Raw genomic sequence first — 18,368 nt, forward strand, 5'->3', positions numbered from 1 at the left:
TTTAATCAATCAGGGCCATTGTAAATGGACCCTCTGCCTTTACCACTGCAGCGCTAAAGACTGAATAGGCAGCCCAGAGCCTCCTGGAATACGTTACATAGGTATCCCAGGAGGCTCTGAACTACTCCAAGGGGCCTTTCCTTGCAATGAAAAAAAAATGCCGGTCTCACACATGCGCAGTTAGATTGTCACTTTTTAAAAAATTTACAGGACGATAAGTCACCTGATCTTACGCCTGCACAGTGCGAGACGGGGTGATGTAAACAGAAGCTGGAAAATATAGGAAGAAGATGGCAACACCCAGCAGTTCCTCCGTGCTGGGATGAAGAAAGAATCCATGACAGTGCAGGACTGAATCTAAGCCAGCTAGGAAAGGGTCAAGGGCTCTGCAGAAGTAAAGGTACATTTGTTTATTTATTTTTAATGACAGTGCATTTACAACCAGTTTCCATCACATTTATTAACATTTAACAACACATTCTACATTACATTAAATGTAAATCTGTACATTGACAGAATACACAAGTATTGCAGACAGTTAACAGAAATACATTTTTCAAATCTAATAGCAGGTATGCACAGACTTACAGACAGAGACTTAAAAAGCCAAAGAATTAAATATTTGTATTTTAATTTAATCTCTTTGTTTTACATCTTTTAATTCCCTCTACAGCAGTATTTTCACTTCATCTGCTTACAAGGAGCATGCTTACAAGAGAAGACAAGCAAGAGATGACCTTAATGGTCTTTGCTGGGCCTTAGCTGTCCAATCACGGGCAGGGGCAGGGAAAAGACCTACCTGCTCACCTGAAGGGAAAAGTCAGGTCACCTTGCTGGCTGCACTCCCTGACAGGGTAGTAGATTTCAAGACAGATCCCATTGTTGGTAAAACAACTTGAAACCTAGGTATTCAGTTTTTTAATAACTTCATGACTTGCAATTGGATATATCAAAATATCTTCAATAAACATAACATGGTAACAGAATAAAGCATAAGGAAATATCTTTGATATATACTGCCAAGCAAACCCCCAAAAAAGTACCAAATGTTGTAGCAAAGACTCAGCCCTACAATATCCACACAAGCATCTATGATGACAAAAACATCAGCGTTAGAAGACAGTCAGTCACAAAACCCGATATTCATATGCAGAGCAATGATGGTAATTCTGTGTTATTCTAACAAGGTTGTGTCTGATGTACGAATGATAGCTGGACGTGTAGGTGATGGAGGAGGTCTTCGGCTAGAAAGAATATGAGATAAAAGAGAGTTAGATTTTTAAACCATATAAGCTAAAAAGTCTTCAAAAAGGCATATTTGACATCATAATGTCTTGGAAAAGAGTTGCAACTAAAACTCATAGCTCTCCCTCAATCTGTCATCGCAAAAATGTAAATATATAGACATCTATAGTAGATGATGGTGGTTTCCCTCCCATAGAGTTTGGAGGTTGCCTGACAGATGTATGAACTGCCTGGCCATGGGTAAACTGTAGTAGAGAAATCCCCATCTGCATCCACCTATGTAGCTATCCATAGGCCGATTATTGACAAGTCCAACACACAACTGGGACCCTGGGAATAGCCAGTCGGGCAGCTCGCTAAACCTACCCTGCTTATCATTCAGTGCTAAAAACTAAACTCTGTTTTCACATCCTTACCTTTTTTTTATTAAACATGTTTAGAAGCACACCTAGTACTGGTTATTATTTTATTATTATTATTATTATAATACCTGTTTTACAGAACAAGTGTTGTATGTGACATTCAATTGCATGTCAGGGGATTTACCCTACTTAATAAGACCGAAACATTGATATGTAGCATCATTAGATCTTATGTGTTACTTGAGGCAAAAACATTCTAAACTTTAAGATTATCTGTTCTATAAGCTGTAAGCAATAGTTTCAGTCTCAACAAAACAACAATGGAAACTGTTCATGTCAATTTAAAACTAGCAGCAAAGATAAAGGTACTCTAGAGCAGGACACCGAAAAAAGGTTGTCCATCACACTACAGTTTACACCAGTTTTTTTACAGTTACACCAACAAATCAAATAATATTCCTACCTGATGCTCGCCCCTGTCCATGGCACAAAGGCATGGGTGATGTAAAGTGCTTCAAGAGATATCTTTAGGAAAGAAAAGTATCCCAAATCGTGCAAAAAGAAGGTACATCACTTTGCTTTATATTTCAAACTTTTTTTTAAATTTAAAGGATGAGGGGAACTTAAGATAATTACAGTAGACTCATACATTTTGAAAAAATGTACAAATAAAAGAGGAAACGGAAGAAAAAAAGGGAGAAACAAGAAATAGAAGAAAAAAAAAAGAAAGCCCAATAAAGTGGAGGGGAGGGGTGGGACAGATAATAGAATGGGTGAGGGGGAGATAGGTCAGTGATCTCACTTCTACATAGGTGGAAGTCCAGAAGGATAAAAGGGTTAAAAGCCAGCCAGGTATCCCTGGTAAGTTCAAAGGTGATGGCTGTGTCTTTGAAAATAAGTTTATTGACCATGATTCAGCTAAGTTTGGTGTATATGACTGCTATTGAGATGGCTGGGGATTTTTTTGCTTTAGTGAGAACAATGAAAGCAGCCAAACAGATGCATCTGATTAGATTTTTGGTGGGTTTAGGCAAAGGCAAAGCTATTTTACCGAACAAAGCACATTCAGGAGTGATTGGTAAAGATAGGTTTAAATGGAATTAAATTGAAGACTTTTCACTAAAATGGCTTAGCCTTCCGGCATGATCACCAGATGTGCACCATAGATCCTGTAGAGCCACAACCCCTAAAACATAACGCAGAAGAGCCAGGGAAAACCCTTGCTATTCTATCTGTAAGTAATCTTAACATAGTCTTGGGAATCTAGAGAGCTGTGCTACACGAGCCTACGGGTGCTTTAGGGGCATAGAACATGGCAGCCTGCTGTGTTAATTTTATCAAATGAAGGCCATACCTTTGGGTTGGAGCATTTCAATATCTTTTTCGAAATAATGTTAGGGAGAGTCCGAAACAGATAAAATACTCTAAGACAACCATCTGGCAAGATCAGCATAAATTTTACTAGGTCACTTTGGCTCCTCCACAGGAAAACTTATCAAAACAATGTCTTTAGAGACCAGCTTTGTGCAAAGGGGCACCATTTTGATATGGAAAAAGGTTTAAAATCCAGTAGCTGAAACAGCAGGCATGTTTGTGGTCTCATATAGGCTGGGTTTGGTGGACATAAAGCAGTAGTAATAAAGGAGTGGGACAGAAGTATAGTTAGCTGTCAAGCTAAAGTCAGTAGTCGAAGGTATCAAAATTGTCAGGGAATCAGCCAAACGTTGGTAAGATATTAGCATAAGCACAATCATCTGGCAAACAGAAACTGCATAGGCAGTTTTGAATTGGAAGTCTAGGGAAGGAGCAAGGTTCAGCAAAAAACTCTGGGTATCTAAGAAGATTGACCAAGAGTTCAGGCAAGGAGCTATTCAGAACATCATGTGGTGTTGTAGGAAGAGACACTGGCCGGCACACAGATCCCCAAGTTTGGAATCTGTTAAGCACAATCATGGAGGAACAAAAAAGAGCCTTAAGAAAACTGTTACTACAGGTTTGGAAATGCACAATTGTCTTACGTGTTTTTATTCTGTAGCACAAACTACACACTCCATTGTAAAACTGAACTTAATTTAGAGACATTTCCACATATGGCTGTGTCAGTAGGTGCGATGGTGTCAGCCAAACTTTGACCATGCATTGTATATCACATTTGGTTTCTTTTATCTGATACCAAATAAAATACTACTGCAATACTTTCATAATGGTAATATACAGAGCAGTTCTTCATCTGTAAGTGGTATCACCATTAAATGTTTTTATTCTAACTAGACTGGCAAGGATTAACAAAAAGTCACATATTAGTTAGACATTTAAAGTATGTCCTTAAGAAAGCAGTTGTGTCAGTTTGTTTCTATAAAGACACAATGGCTGTAAATCATCATCAAGCCTGCCAAGGTGTAATAATAATTATAGCAGCATACTTCCACTTGTGTTTATCCACTTCTCCTACTCTGCAGAAGTTGACTTTGAGGTAATGAAAGGTGACTGGAATTTGCCTTTGATCTACAGTAATGTTACTAACTGTTGTAATCGTGGAAATCTGTATGACTTTCGAAGAATGTTTATTGTTGAATGGTGACAATTTGTAACATAAATGTCCCAAAATCAAATGAATGTCCCGATTCTCATGCTATGAGTAAATATAAGTAAATATTTACTACATCATCAGTAAATCAACCTCATTATGTGTGTTAAGGCACAGAGCAGTGTCCAGAACTCAGCTTCATGCTGTTTTATGTAGTGGTGTTGACAATTTGATTTTTTTTAAAAAAGTTATTGTATTGTTTCAAACTCTTCTATAGTCCTGTGACAAGACTTCATGTATCAGAATTGCATTAAATAATATCTCTCAGTAAGTTGCATGCAGCCTCTGTGGCATTGTCCACTTTCTAGTGTAAAGTTTGTGTAATGGAGAACCTCAATGGAACTGGACTGGGTATCAAACAAGGGTGGTACTGCATTGTGCCAATCAACATAGTGGGCCTTAAAGCAGAACTACACCTAAAAATTTATAAAATTTGACCAGCCAAATCATATATTGCAGAAGGGACAGGCAATAAAATAACCTTACCTGTCTGATCGTAATATTTTTTTGGATTCACCTGTCTTTGATCCTGGAGTCAGGTCCTTGGCCATCTTTATTGGCCGGGCTGGGAAAACGTAACTCTATTTATTCATTTATTATTCATTCATCCATTATTCATTCAGTCCACAACTAGCTCTTGTTCTTGCAGTATACTAAGCTAATTTTTCTGTCATGCGTTCCTACTGTCACAATTCTCTTTACACTGCAGCATAATTAATTAGCACATTGTGCTGCTTCTTCCTCTTCTAGTCTTAGCTCTGCCATACAAGGAGTGCAAAAGGCTCTAAAAATTTATATTTAGGCGTAAACAATGCTTAAATAGAAGTATACAGAGCAACATTATTTGTGTTTTTACTCCCTGCCTGGAGTTATTGTTTTCTAAGTATCATACAATAGCAACGTAACGTGCAATGGTACACACATCTGTCCTTTATACTTGTGTACAGGACAGGTTTGGGATTAAAACAAAAGCCCAACCAAACCAGTTTAGAGATCTACTGTTACTGAAATGATTGCAGAAACTCAGCAGAGGGAGCCCTGACCTCAGAACTGATCCCTGCAGCGGCTGTCAGGTCACCTCAAACTACAGACTTAAGTGGAAGCATCTCCCAATGGCTGCTGCCATAGCTCTGAGTAAATATATGACTCAGCCGATTATATGTTTAGTCTGAAGCCAAGAGACAGTCTCTAGAGGCCAGGGGATGGGGAGGAGGGTGAAAAGGGGGGAGAACACTGAAAAATGGTGTTGCCCCTAATTTTCTTCACAGAAGCAATCCCACATCTGATATATTTATTCAAAGCTAACAGAATGTTGAAATAAATACAGCCCTTTATGTTTTTACTTGATACAATGGATTCAGTATTTGCTGAGTTACTGGCATCATAATACTGGCCTTCAAAGAAATGTAAACGTCTTCAAAAACGTAGTTATACATTGTAAGGAAAATGCATCACACGTACTTGTTCCAATGTAAACCACTGATTCGGTTCAGAATTTTTTATATCTTTACATTACCTTAGCCTAAGAACATGGGGTCACATAAATCTGTGTTTTTCCAGGTGTATGCAGAGTGCAAGGCAGGTTCCAAAATATGCTGGGGAATTCCATGGGGTATGAGGTAAACTTCCATTAATTCTCTTCCAGCTCTTTCTACCTCTCCTTCTGAACATAAATACAGCAGAACAAAGAACAGCTATCCGGATAATTTACTACTAACATTTAACATAAGATAAATTCTGATTACCATTCACTTTGCATTTCTGTAGCACATGAAATTACAGTAGTATTTAGTAACTACTAGCAATCATGGTGAAATATGTGGATTAATATGACATTTGTTAAGTTGGCAAACGTTCCTTTTGAGAATAAGTGCACATAGTGTACGTTGTTAACTACACATTTCCTTTACATTCTACCTGCATATAAAAATGTTTCTGTTACTCCCTGCCAGGGATGTGCCATTAGGTGAATTTATTTACTGAGACCCCATGTATTGCCGACTTCATTCTCTCTATATACACAGCTGTGTAGTGCACCTCTGCTTGGTGCATGGCTTGGTCTTCTTTTGATTCCAGCTACTATTATTCTCTGAGGAAACTGAAGGCGAAGGTAGATCCAGCACATGCACAGAAATACCACTCAATCACAACATAGTTATTAAATTTATTGGGCTTGATTTATTAAACCGCTACAAGACTGGATAAACCTGGGGGATAAAGAAAACCTGTAAATCTATTCCAGGACTGAAAACATTTGCCAACTAATAGTAAATGATTTATAGGAAATCTATTCCAGTTTTGCTGCATCACCGAGATTCTCTCATCATAGGGCCTGATTTATTAAAGCTCTCCAAGGCTGGTGAGGCTACGCTCTCATCAGTGAAACAGGGTGATTCAGTAAACCTGCACTGTATTCCCTAAAAGTCATTTGCTATGTGTTAGCAAATATTTCAATCCTGGACCAGACCCATTCCACTGTAGTCTCCCAGAAGCATCTGTAGCTAAATTGAGGTAACTTTCATTTTTTTGTGGAAAAGAAGTATATTTTACTTGGCTTTTAAATCTAGGAATGTAGGCAATAGGGGTGGAGTTGCGGGGGGTGGGGGATGTTAGTATTTTCATGAAAGGTCCTCTTTAAGCATCATAGTTTTTGTTACAAGAGAAGCCTCACATCTGCAATAAGTCATCACAGCTGAAACAGCGAACGGCTTAAGATACTGCATATAGCACCATGTAATATTAGATCTAAAAATACAAAGGATTTGTCTCAATATAACATCCCGTATAACATCCTACTGCAGATGTCTTGATTGCAATGTGTGGCTCATACTCATGGGATGCTGAAATGTACACTGACTTTCTGATTCATAAACTTGTGACAAAGACTGCTTAACCACGAAAATGTGCTGGGTGTATTATTGGGAACAAAACAATTTTTTTTTCAGCTTCAACCACTGCACAGCCCTGACCTTAAAAAAGCAGTGTTTTAAAATTCTGGAAACAACCGTAATTTCCATCAGCCTTTCATTAACAAAAAACACAACTTATTACTGTGGTTCTCCTAAAATAAAGACCCACCCATTCAGTCTCTATCCACCCCTCCAATGTGTTTGAATTCATTACTGATATCATATTTTACTGAAGTTTTGGATGCCATTAAATTCATTGATGACAAATGTTCACTTCTGTAAGTTCAGTGCTAAAGGGCCACCAAAGTGGTTACTGTAACAAGTGTATTGAGGTGATGATATGCAGATTCATTGCAACTGCATTCCATACTGTATAATGAAAGTTTATTCTGGAAATAAAACAGACCATTATATATAAAAGAACTGCACGGATGATCAAACACCTTTACAAAGAATATTTGCTCAAATGTATACCATTGTTAAGGGGCTGTTTAAATAAAGTTCACTATATTGAATCTTTAACCATAGGGTCACTTTTACTAAGTAAGTCATCCATAAAAAAAGTATTCATATTTGTACCTTTCTGGTAGCCTATTAACTTAAAAGTAACAGCAAGTGTTAGGACAGATGGGCAAATACTTGTTTCCACCTATGGACACTGGTTTCTCCTGCTGACGTGTACCAACGTACACCAACGTGTCAACATAGGAGCTGGAGAAAGAAGCAAAGTGGGTTGAGGTGGAACAAGTATTCCACATACCCAGAAGTGTAAAATACTGCCAGCGAGGGGGGTGCATTGGTGGGTTTTTAATATAATGCCAGGGAGGTATTTATATAAACTCCTCCTTGGATGGTTTGCAGAAATGACCCCATGGTTACAGGCTCTCTATAGGAGCTTTTTTATATCTAAGCTGTAGTATGCCATAACCCCCAGGTGATTTCATAAAATGAGCAATTCTATTTGACAGGACAAAAACTTTTGTGAGATCGATTGACGTAGCCCCCTGTAAAATGAGAGCAGATCTCACTGCACATGTGTGAGATTGGCATCTTTTTCCCCTTAGTGGAAAAAATGCCCCCTCTGCACATGCCCAAGATCGGGCATGCACAGAAGGAGCAGCCAGAGCCTCCAGGGATGCGTAACGTACATATCCTGTGAGGCTCTGCACTCCGATTCAGTCTTGATCACTGTGGCTGTGTTGTGTAACTGGGCTGTGTAAATCTCAGGGATGGATGGGCAAAAATACAAATGATCTTAGTGGTAATTAAACTCCCTTTTATATATTTCATCTGTATATACAGGTAGATGTTTGTGTAGCAGGTAGCTAAAGCCCATGGATCAATACCCCAATTTGGTATAGTCCTAGAGCATGAACTGCTAAATTAGTGGTGGTCAACCTAATAAACAAATAAGAGTAAATACAGAGAGCTCCAAGTGCTTTGGCATGTTCAGAGGGATACACATTAGTGTTTTGATATAAATTTGCTGACACAACCTTGAGAGTGTGCCCATGGCAGCTTGGGCACAGGAAGTGGGTTATTATTATGCAGTATTTATATAGTGCCAACATACAGCACAGCACTTTACAAGTCCATAGTCATGCCACTAACAGTCCCTCAGTGGGGCTCCAAATACAATGTCCTTACCATGGTCTTATCTCATCAACACAGTCTAAGGCCTGGAGTACCCAGAGGAAGCCCACGCAAACACCATACATATAGTGTCCTAGTGGCCGAGATTCAAATCTGGGACCTAGAGCTAAAAAATGCAGGGGAGCTTGCAGAAGTGTCCATCATTCTACCGGAAAGGCAAGCTGCACTGGAGTTTTTACATTTAAATTAGTTGTATTTAATTTAGAGATATTTTAATGAATAAGAGAAAGAAGCACTGACAGAGACTCTGTACAAATTGAAAAAAACGGCTCCAAACATGCACTGGAGCACAGCAGCCACACGTGAAGCAATGACAATCTAAATCATAAGGAATTTTTTTAAAGAATTTAAAATCACCAACTGTACCTATAGCAAGTTTGTATACTTTTCTTAATATTAATGTTTTCACTTGAAATACACTCTGCCTTCTCTTTAATCATCTCAAAGTGTCAGGTTAATTGATGCAGATCAGACTAATCATTTCTGACGCACCTTCCTAAAATCAGCATGGATTTCTGTTATCTGTATTGCAGCTCATAAATGGTTGCTTTGCTGGAGGTTTTACTTCTCTCTATGTAATCTGGGGATTTATTTGACTATCTAAATAAGGGTCAGTAATTAGTTATTTTCCCCAGTTTTGAGTCAAAATTTATCACCTACCCTAAGTCCAGCTAAAGCGTTCAAAAACTGCAATGTTGGGTCCCTCAAGAGGTTTTGGGGATAATAGGCAAGTATGCACAGCTTTATTCTTATTTACACAGTATTGGGGCTTACCTGGCAATTGATCCCTGCAAAGCCTGATGCCACGATTGGCCCTGCAAAGATGGTGTCGTTTCTGTGTATGTGTATATAGGAGTTACACAGACTTACTGTACATTAATTGTGCATTCCTGACTCGGCGTACTCTATAAAAGAAAGAGCTGATAGAAGGTAGGAAACAATGTTTGAGAGAAGATATACTGGTAATGTGATGTAACAACATCTTGTTAGATTCTGAGCATTCAGCATTGTCCAGCATTTGACAAAAAGAAAAAAATAAGTAAAAGGAAGGGTAAGTATTTTACCTAACTATTCCTTTCATGTGTGTTGCATGAAGCTGGGGAAAAAGTATTTTAAATAACTACCATACCCCCCCCCCTCTCTTTACATTAGGTGTTGATTTTCCCACTGTTTAAAGATTGGGGGGAAAGGCCTTTACTAACAAGGTCTTATTTAAGTATAAGCGTGTGGGGTTTTCTCAAGATATCATAATGAGCATATGAATTTTGTCAGCCTAAATACATATAAAAAGAACAAGAATGTAACATGTAAGATTTACATAACTAAATTGACATTGAAAAGAAATAGTCCTGCAAAATGCACTAGACTTTCCCTCTAATGCAACTCAAGTGACCTGAAGAGGGTGTTGTGTATTAGAAAGTGCCACATCAGGCAAGAAGAATGGCAAGCTTTCCAAAGTCTTTAAAAATGTGTTAGAAACAGAAAAAATGACGGATATTTTCCTATAGTACAGCATTTTTAGGCACTAATACCAAGCACAATTATTTAAGAAGACATTTACAGAAATGTCTGCAGAGACTCTTCTTCCTGAGACTTTGGAAATGGCTTGTGAGTGTTCATACATAAATACCAGAATATATCCATATTCATTTTGTTCTATATCATACAAGAGCTGCATACCTACATCAACTGGAACGTCTCATGAGGATAGAAAATCACGTCATAACAGAGAGCTCATACAGGGGTAACCTCACATTGTGGTTTACATCACGGGAATGATTAGTAAAATAATGAATCTGACAGTGTTTAAAGATGCCATACATGTCTGTAAAGCAGTGTAGTAAACTGGGGAAAACTAAAATGAGTTAATACTTACATAAACTATAGTACTGCCCACCTCCCACAATGGCCTTGCACAATGAAAAGTTAGGTGAAACTATTTACATAACTCTGAATAATAATATTATTAATATTGAGTCTATATCTGCTGGGATGGGTGATTAGATTTTAGGGTTCACTCTGTGAGTATGTCACTCAAAGTGCTTCCTATAAATCAATGTTTATGTAAGATGTTTGATTTGTCATGGAGTGTTTGTATAGAAGTACCTTTAAATTAAAGGTACTTAAAATGTAATGCAACTTTGTAATCATTATTGTTATTTTTTTAAATTTAAATGCAAGTAGTGTAGGCACCCATATTTACTTGGTATTAGCCTGTTGCAGTCTTTGTACAGCAGAAACTAGAGGAAGATGGAGGAAAATGAAGCACAATATGCCAATCAGCTTTGTTGTTAAGGAAACAGCCTGTTGAGAGAAAAAGAGAGCAGAATTCAAGAGAGATGAGATAATCATGGTGTCACATCACCTTTCATTGTCCAGGGTGGGAATGGGGGACAGACCTATAAGTGGAAATGCTGCAGAAAAAGATCAGGTAATCTCCCAATGACTTTGAGACCTCTCCATGCCAGGCTCCCCTTCAATTTTTAAGTCATTCATTTTATAATGCACAATCTAAGAGGAGGTGGAAGCAGCACACAAATTGATGTAAGCCAGTTCAACCTGGACAAAGTTTGGTTAACAGGAAGCATTTGCCAAACCTGGAACCAACTGAACATGGGCAGATTTGTTCATCACTAATGGCAATGTCAGAGATAAATGTGAAAGAGAAATAATGCTGAAAAATGAAGCTGCAATATAATAATGGTATGAGCATTGTGTTTATATGTGATGGCATATAAATACATGTCTTTAGCCCTACTGCCCAACCCAGTCTAAAGCCCCTTGGTGCCTGCCATGTCCCTGGATCTAAGCATTTAGAAGTAGGAGTGTTGATTTTAGGAGATGTAATAGCAGTGATCTCAAGCAGTTTAATGGTACAATGTTCAATAAAAAAATGCACTGACAGAAAGGTGCAATGACCTAGAGTATTAAGCATATAAATCTTTAAACTGATAAAAACTATAAGGTTACACTCACAGGATTCCAGAAATGCCAGGCAAATCACAGCCAAAGGGGATAATCCTCATACAGCCCTCCATGACCAGCGTTGTGCACTTTCCATTAATCAGGGATACCAGAGGACCTTCCACAAGATGCAAAAAATGGCACCTTCATGACTGAAGAAGCAAGTGGCCAATGGCACTTCTGGATTACGGTAGGTTGCTAGGCCTGGATATGCCCACCTATTGGTTTATTGTCTGTTGGTGCTGCACCAACTAGGAAACTGCTGATTTCACATGCCATGCAGTGTCCTCTGCTTTCCCCGTCAGTAAATTGTACATATAGAAAGTTTAGTTTTTTTTATATTTTTTTTATCATTATGCACTAATATGTTGCACCGTTCTATTTTGTTTTATTGCAATTGTAGCCCTGGGTCATTCCTATCCTATTCTAAAGTACTTTATGTCTGTCATTTGGCCAAGCCATAAACCCACTGGGAACTGACCAGATTAACTATTGTTAAATTCCCCATTTCAGTTACTCACTACTAACTGTACCTGGAAACCTAAGTGCAGGTTACCTTCTTTTTTGTTTCTCTGTGTTTGGACATAGTCTTACTGTCTCCTACAGCATGTCTTTAACCACACTTGTAACATGTTCGTAGTTTCTGACTAATTCATCTAGTATCTTTGCAGACACTAACATAGCATTACATATGCTCAATAATATGTGTGACCCTTTTGTGACATCGGGGGCTGCAGTTAAGCCCCGTCAGCCTATTAACTTGACAGCCACTGGCCTATTTGTCAGATACCCCCACTTGCTTTTTATTTTCACAGGTCCTAAACTTAATCATATAAACGTCTCGTACCTTTTTTACATAATAGATAATGCTATACTAGTCATTTTCCTATGTGCATCTTCAGTATATGGGAAAATGCCTTTTTATTTTTTTTATATTCCTTCTTTACTACAAGCTGCAGACAAACGCAGAAAACATGAAATCAATGCCATCTCTAGATGTAGATCCACCTAGGTTTGCAAAGTACTGTTTCTGCCCACTGCTGCTGCCAAGAGAAGCCACAGAACTAAAGCTGGCATGGCTATAAGGAAATGCTGCATGCTTGTGGTGGAACAAACAGGGGAATGTTTGAGAGTGGAGCCACTGGGACAACACTCAAGTTCAGATTGGCAGCAAACAAAAATTGTTACCATCTGGAAGGTGTTCAGAGAGGGATCTTTGAGAAATGTGCAGTTGGGTGGAGGGGGAGCTACTCTAAAGTGTTTTATATTCAGCAGCCCATGCTTGTGCTGCAATGACTGGAAAATATTCACCGTGTCACAGCTGTAAGGAGACTACAGTGTTTTGTAAAGTCTGTCACTCTCTCTGTATTATTATATTTACTTCCAATTAGTCAGGAATCAGTGGGAAACAGGAAATCCAGCAGAACTGATTATGGAAATGTAAAGCAAAATACCAAAGCCTTGCAACCTGTACATAGACATGATTGAAGCCGCTTTATGTTCCATCTGAGAACTAAAACACACACCATCAAAACCGACAGCCTTCACAACTGAAGCGTGTTGGTATGCAGGATTAAAAACAGATGAATTTATGATATTTAAACACATACTCTGATGCTCCAAATACCATATTTTTATAAAACTCTGGTTTAGTTTGAGTAAAATATACACAGAATATTTATCTCTCAATACAGTAACTGGAAAAGGTTATATGTGATTATGAGGAGGGTGGTGTTGTCAAGGTATCTATTCATTGTTCAAAAATACTAGAAGTTTAATAACTGTCCATAACTGCTTCTGTACATGGCACTAAAAAGATTCCTGCTGTTGCTATAAGATTTGTGATGATCTGATATCAAACTGAGAGGATACACACCATTAGGGTTGGAATGGTCCACAGGAGGACCAGGAAAAAACTCTGGTGGGCCTCAGCCACATACCTCCAAAATAAGTTTCTTCTGTGCTATCTGATGGGTCCATGGCACCTGCTGTCTTGCCACTGTGCCAGAAAAGTTATGAGCTCTGATGGGCGCACCTTCTCACTTCTTGTGGTGGGTCTCAAGTCCTTCGTTCAACCCTGCACACCATGGTTGTTTTTGGAGCTCTACAAATCTACATTTACTACTACTATGTAATCTGAACATTTAGGAACCATCTACTCTTTCAAGTTTATTTATATACATATATAAACATATTCAAAAATCAAGACAGTGAGAGTAAATGGCTTGATCTGCTTTTGTATGGCCACATTGAACTGCATCTATTAGTATTACAAATATAATTCTCTAAACAAAGATATAAAAATAAAACATTGGACATGGTTGTTTCTGTGCTACATTCTGGTTAACCCTGTAATAGACTAACAAACCACCATTCCAGCAACAGATTTCCATGAAAACACAAGGTTTTGGTTGATCATCACCTAACCTATTGACATTTTTTGCCTATAGATTTCTCGTTGTAGCCTAATTCTCCTCTTGCCATTATCAATACCATTGTTGTAAATCAAACTTTTATATTGTTTCCCACTTCTTGAGCTACCAGCCCAAAATCCATAAACGGTTAACAATATCTTCAGACTTTATCACCAAAACACACTAGAAACAGAGCAGAAATTCCAGGAATAGGACCAACCTTCTACCGCTTCTATGTTGCAGTTTATTGTTGGTACAAAATCCACAGTGGCACTTTTGAGAATGTCCCAAAAAGCGGCAAGCACATTGCATTTAAAATCTGTAGTCCTGTAAAATCTTCAAAAGTCCTCATAACAAGGAAGAAAATATGATGTAAGGGGTGGTACACTCAAAAGAATTTAACTTTAGATTTTATCTTGTGCTAGCAATGCAAAGCAGGGACAGAAGGGATCATTTCCAAGAAGTCATTTCCAAAAAAGGGGCTTTATCTTAAGCAGTGAAGGCTATGCAAATATTTTTTTTTTTAAATAATAAATAATAATAAAGAATAACTTTTTGTAGCACAGGGTGTTTTCTCAACTGCTTATGGTTGTTTCAGTCTTTTTAGTCTTCATCGGATAGTAGGGTATGGATCCAAGGTTGACTTCCATTGAAAATGCAGAAAATAATGGTTGTATTCCTAACTCTTGTACAGTAGGAAGAGTGTGCTAGTAAAGGCATTATATATTGTAATATTAAGTACATCAAATAATATGATTAGTTTAGTTAATTGAAGATAAAAGGAAGGTTCAGAGGGGGATCCAATGACATGAATATTGCCCAGAGCAGTTTGGTTATTTATTGGCTAATCTGCAGTGAATTACATTTTAGCTACTGTGTCAACACATGTATGAACTTTTGTAAACTTGTTTTTCATACACAGGTTGGGGAAATCTATGGATTTTAAAAGGGTAGTGGTATTAATGCTCTACATCAAAATGCAAGCAGAGATTACCTAAAAGGTCAGACAAACTCAAAAGCAATGTTCTGCTTCGGAGAGGTTTATTGATTCAAGGATGTGGCCCAAGAAAATGTCACTATTTTGTCTGGCAGCATGTGGCCAGCTGCTTGTCATTATGTCGCAAGAGTGTGCATAAACTTGGCAAAGGACTTTTTTAAAGTCTTTTTTCTAGACTCTGATTGATAGTATGTCTGCCATTTCCTGACTCTCTGTGATTAAAAGTCAACTAACCCTTTAGCTGATGTGATTTGATTTCATTCATAAACAGGCAACATTTCAATAAGGTCACTTGGCAAAACTGGTTTGTGTAAAATTATCTATGTAGTATATTCTCTGCTTTATATCAATAGGACATTATAGTAGGTTGGTCACACTATTCAATACTCACATAGTATAAATAAAATATAGAACAAGCACCTACTAAATTTTTTCCTGAAAGCAATTCTAAAACCCTTTTCCTGTGGGATTGCAGACATTTTTTCAATATAGTAGCCATATGGTTGCTTTTGTTGGGAGGGTGAGGTCAGAGCAAAGCTTGTCAATCAGTGCAGTAAACCACCAACATGAAAAAGTCTAGTATTTTTACTGCTTCCCTCACTAATAAATCAGCATAGTATAGGTAGGGTCAAGTTTTTAGGAGAAAAATTCCAATGCAGTGATAAGCACTTAAAGCTGCTTTCAAGGAAATGGTGGATTGGATTAGGCACAATAAAAAAATAATATATAAAAAAAAAATATATATATATATATATATATATATATATAGTATTGTGCCTAATCCAATATATCCAATATATAATTATATATATATATATATATATATATATATATATATATGGTACTGAATCTTCTGATATTCTATACCTAATACCTATAATGCTATACACTAAATTGTATCATAGCAGACCAATAGAGTGGTCTTAGCTGCATCTAAATTGACTTTTCCAAAATTTTTCTGCAATTTAATTGCTGGTCACATAAGACAAACACACAATATTGGACTTTTTTATCTGGGTAGACCAAATATTCTATTTTCTATTCATAATTTACAGGTAACTTGAGTACTTGAGTATTATCTAAAAAATTAATAAACAATGCATTTGATCCTAAGTGGAAGGTTGATGAAAGAGATTGCTCATCGCACTGGATAATCTCTTGCAATCAATGTTCTTTGTTGCAATGGCCACACACAGGCTTACACATTTTAGAGGACTTACAATCTTTAGCATGCGTAAACTAAGGTAATTTTTTATGTTTTCTTTTTAAATATTACCCCTGGCACACTGGGCTGGAGCGAGTAATATATTTAAGCATACATATTCACATTGATACCATGCCAACTTCCAAATTCTATGTTCCCTAATATTATGATTCTTCTATACAGGCTATAGCGAGCATACATAGAATTCATTAACAAGGGAGCTCTCCTATGGAATGTAGACTCCAGCCTTGTGATGAATGACAGCTAAGCCACACTGTGCCTAAACAAAGGAACACATCTAAAGTACAGTGAAAATGTCTGCTCTTTGAGAGGCTGTGCCCCAAAAATCAGGCAGAAGACAAGGGTGTAATCACCTGTATCACCTATCGTCCTTGCTGTTGATATTTCCCTTTTACTAAATTTCCATGTCTTATTCTACACTGTGTCGCCTTGCAATATGTTGGCAATCTTAGTGGGGGCAGGGTTTTGCTCCCTCATGTTAGATAATCCAGTAAGAATAACCCTGAGCAGCACAGTAGTGACATCACCTAATCTTACTCCATTTCCATTGTTATAGGCAGTCAGAACCTTAGATTGACATTGTTGCACACACACAGCTATGAGGTTGAAGGTATAGTAGTGCCTTGACACAGTCACTTACCAGCAAGTCTGCTGCTATTTTACAGTGTTTATGCACAATGAACACTTGTAAATGTTCACACAGGAATGTTTCCTGTATTGTGTTCAATAACCATAGGAAAACATATATGCGGGATTAATATACTGTAAATGTGAAAATCTTTATGGCTATGCTTAAAAATGTGAGCATTAGCCAAAAAGCATGATTCCCTTCTCTGATGCATAGAATTACGCATACATACCCCTGCTCCTTCTTTTTCATATGTCAACACAGAGCATAAGGGAAATGTTCTTTATTTATGAGTTTATTTTCTTACACTACAAAAAACTTGTTCATCCATCAAACTGAAATTTGAAACAACAGTTTAAAATCCATCTTTATACCTATTAAAACTAAAGTTCTTAAAACCCCAAACTCTGAACCTACTATACAAAGCCCTGGAGAACTGATACATAATTACATAGTAAGTTAGGTTGAAAAAAGACACAAGTCCATCAAGTTCAACCACTAGGGAAATAAACATATCCCAGATATAAAACCCTATGGTCATAGTTGGTCCAGAGGAAGGCAAAAAAAACCCTGGTACAATTTACATCAACAGGGGAAAACAAATTCCTTTCTGGTTCCATGAGGCAATTGGATATTCCCTGGATCAACAGTCTCTGTTATCTTTACTTTAAAGCCTTAATACCCAGTTATATTCTGTGTTTCCAGAAAAAACATCCAGCTTTTTCTTAAAGCAATCAATAGCAGTTGCTGAAACTACTTCCTGAGGGAGCCGATTTCACATTTTCACAGACGTTACAGTGAAGAATCCCTTCCTTATCTGGAGTTTAAACTTCTTTTCCTCCAGATGCAGAGAGTGCCCTCCTGTTCTTTGTAATGATCTCAAAGTAAATAGTTCAGAAAAGAGTTCTTTATATGCACCCTTTATTTATTTATACAGGGTGATCATATCCCCCCTTAAATATCTCTTCTCAAGGGAGAATAGATTCAGTTCAGCTAATCTCTCCTCATAGCTGAGCTCCTCCATTCCTTTTATTAGTTTAGTTGCCCTTCTCTGCACTTTCTCTAATTCCACAATGTCCTTTTAGTGAACTGGTGCCCAATACTGGACTGCATATTCCAGATGTGGTCTGACCAATGCTTTGTACAGGGGCAGGATAATGTCTCCATCTCTGCAGTCTAATCCTCTTTTAATACAAGAAAATACTTTGCTAGCTTTAGATATTGCAGCTTGGCATTGCATGCTGTTATTAAATCCTAGAACCGGCAGATCCTTTTCCATTTTTGACTCCCCCAAAGTATTCCCCCTAGACAGTATGAAACATGTATGCTGTTTGCCCCCAAGTGCATACCTTTACATTTATCTATATTAAATATCATTTGCCAC

General features: G+C 37.7%; 1 protein-coding gene across 1 annotated transcript in view; it reads right to left on the reverse strand.

Moving 5' to 3' along the window:
- Positions 1-439: 439 nt before the first annotated feature.
- Positions 440-18,368, reverse strand: part of DNM3 (dynamin 3) — a 156,569-nt gene continuing 138,640 nt past the window's right edge. The window contains 1 exon segment of the mRNA XM_072419940.1: positions 440-1,244. Coding sequence (XP_072276041.1) covers positions 1,175-1,244 — 70 coding nt within the window. The 3' untranslated portion in view covers positions 440-1,174.

Source organism: Pyxicephalus adspersus, chromosome 8 (assembly GCF_032062135.1).
Source record: "Pyxicephalus adspersus chromosome 8, UCB_Pads_2.0, whole genome shotgun sequence".
NCBI classification, from domain to species: Eukaryota; Metazoa; Chordata; class Amphibia; order Anura; family Pyxicephalidae; genus Pyxicephalus; species Pyxicephalus adspersus.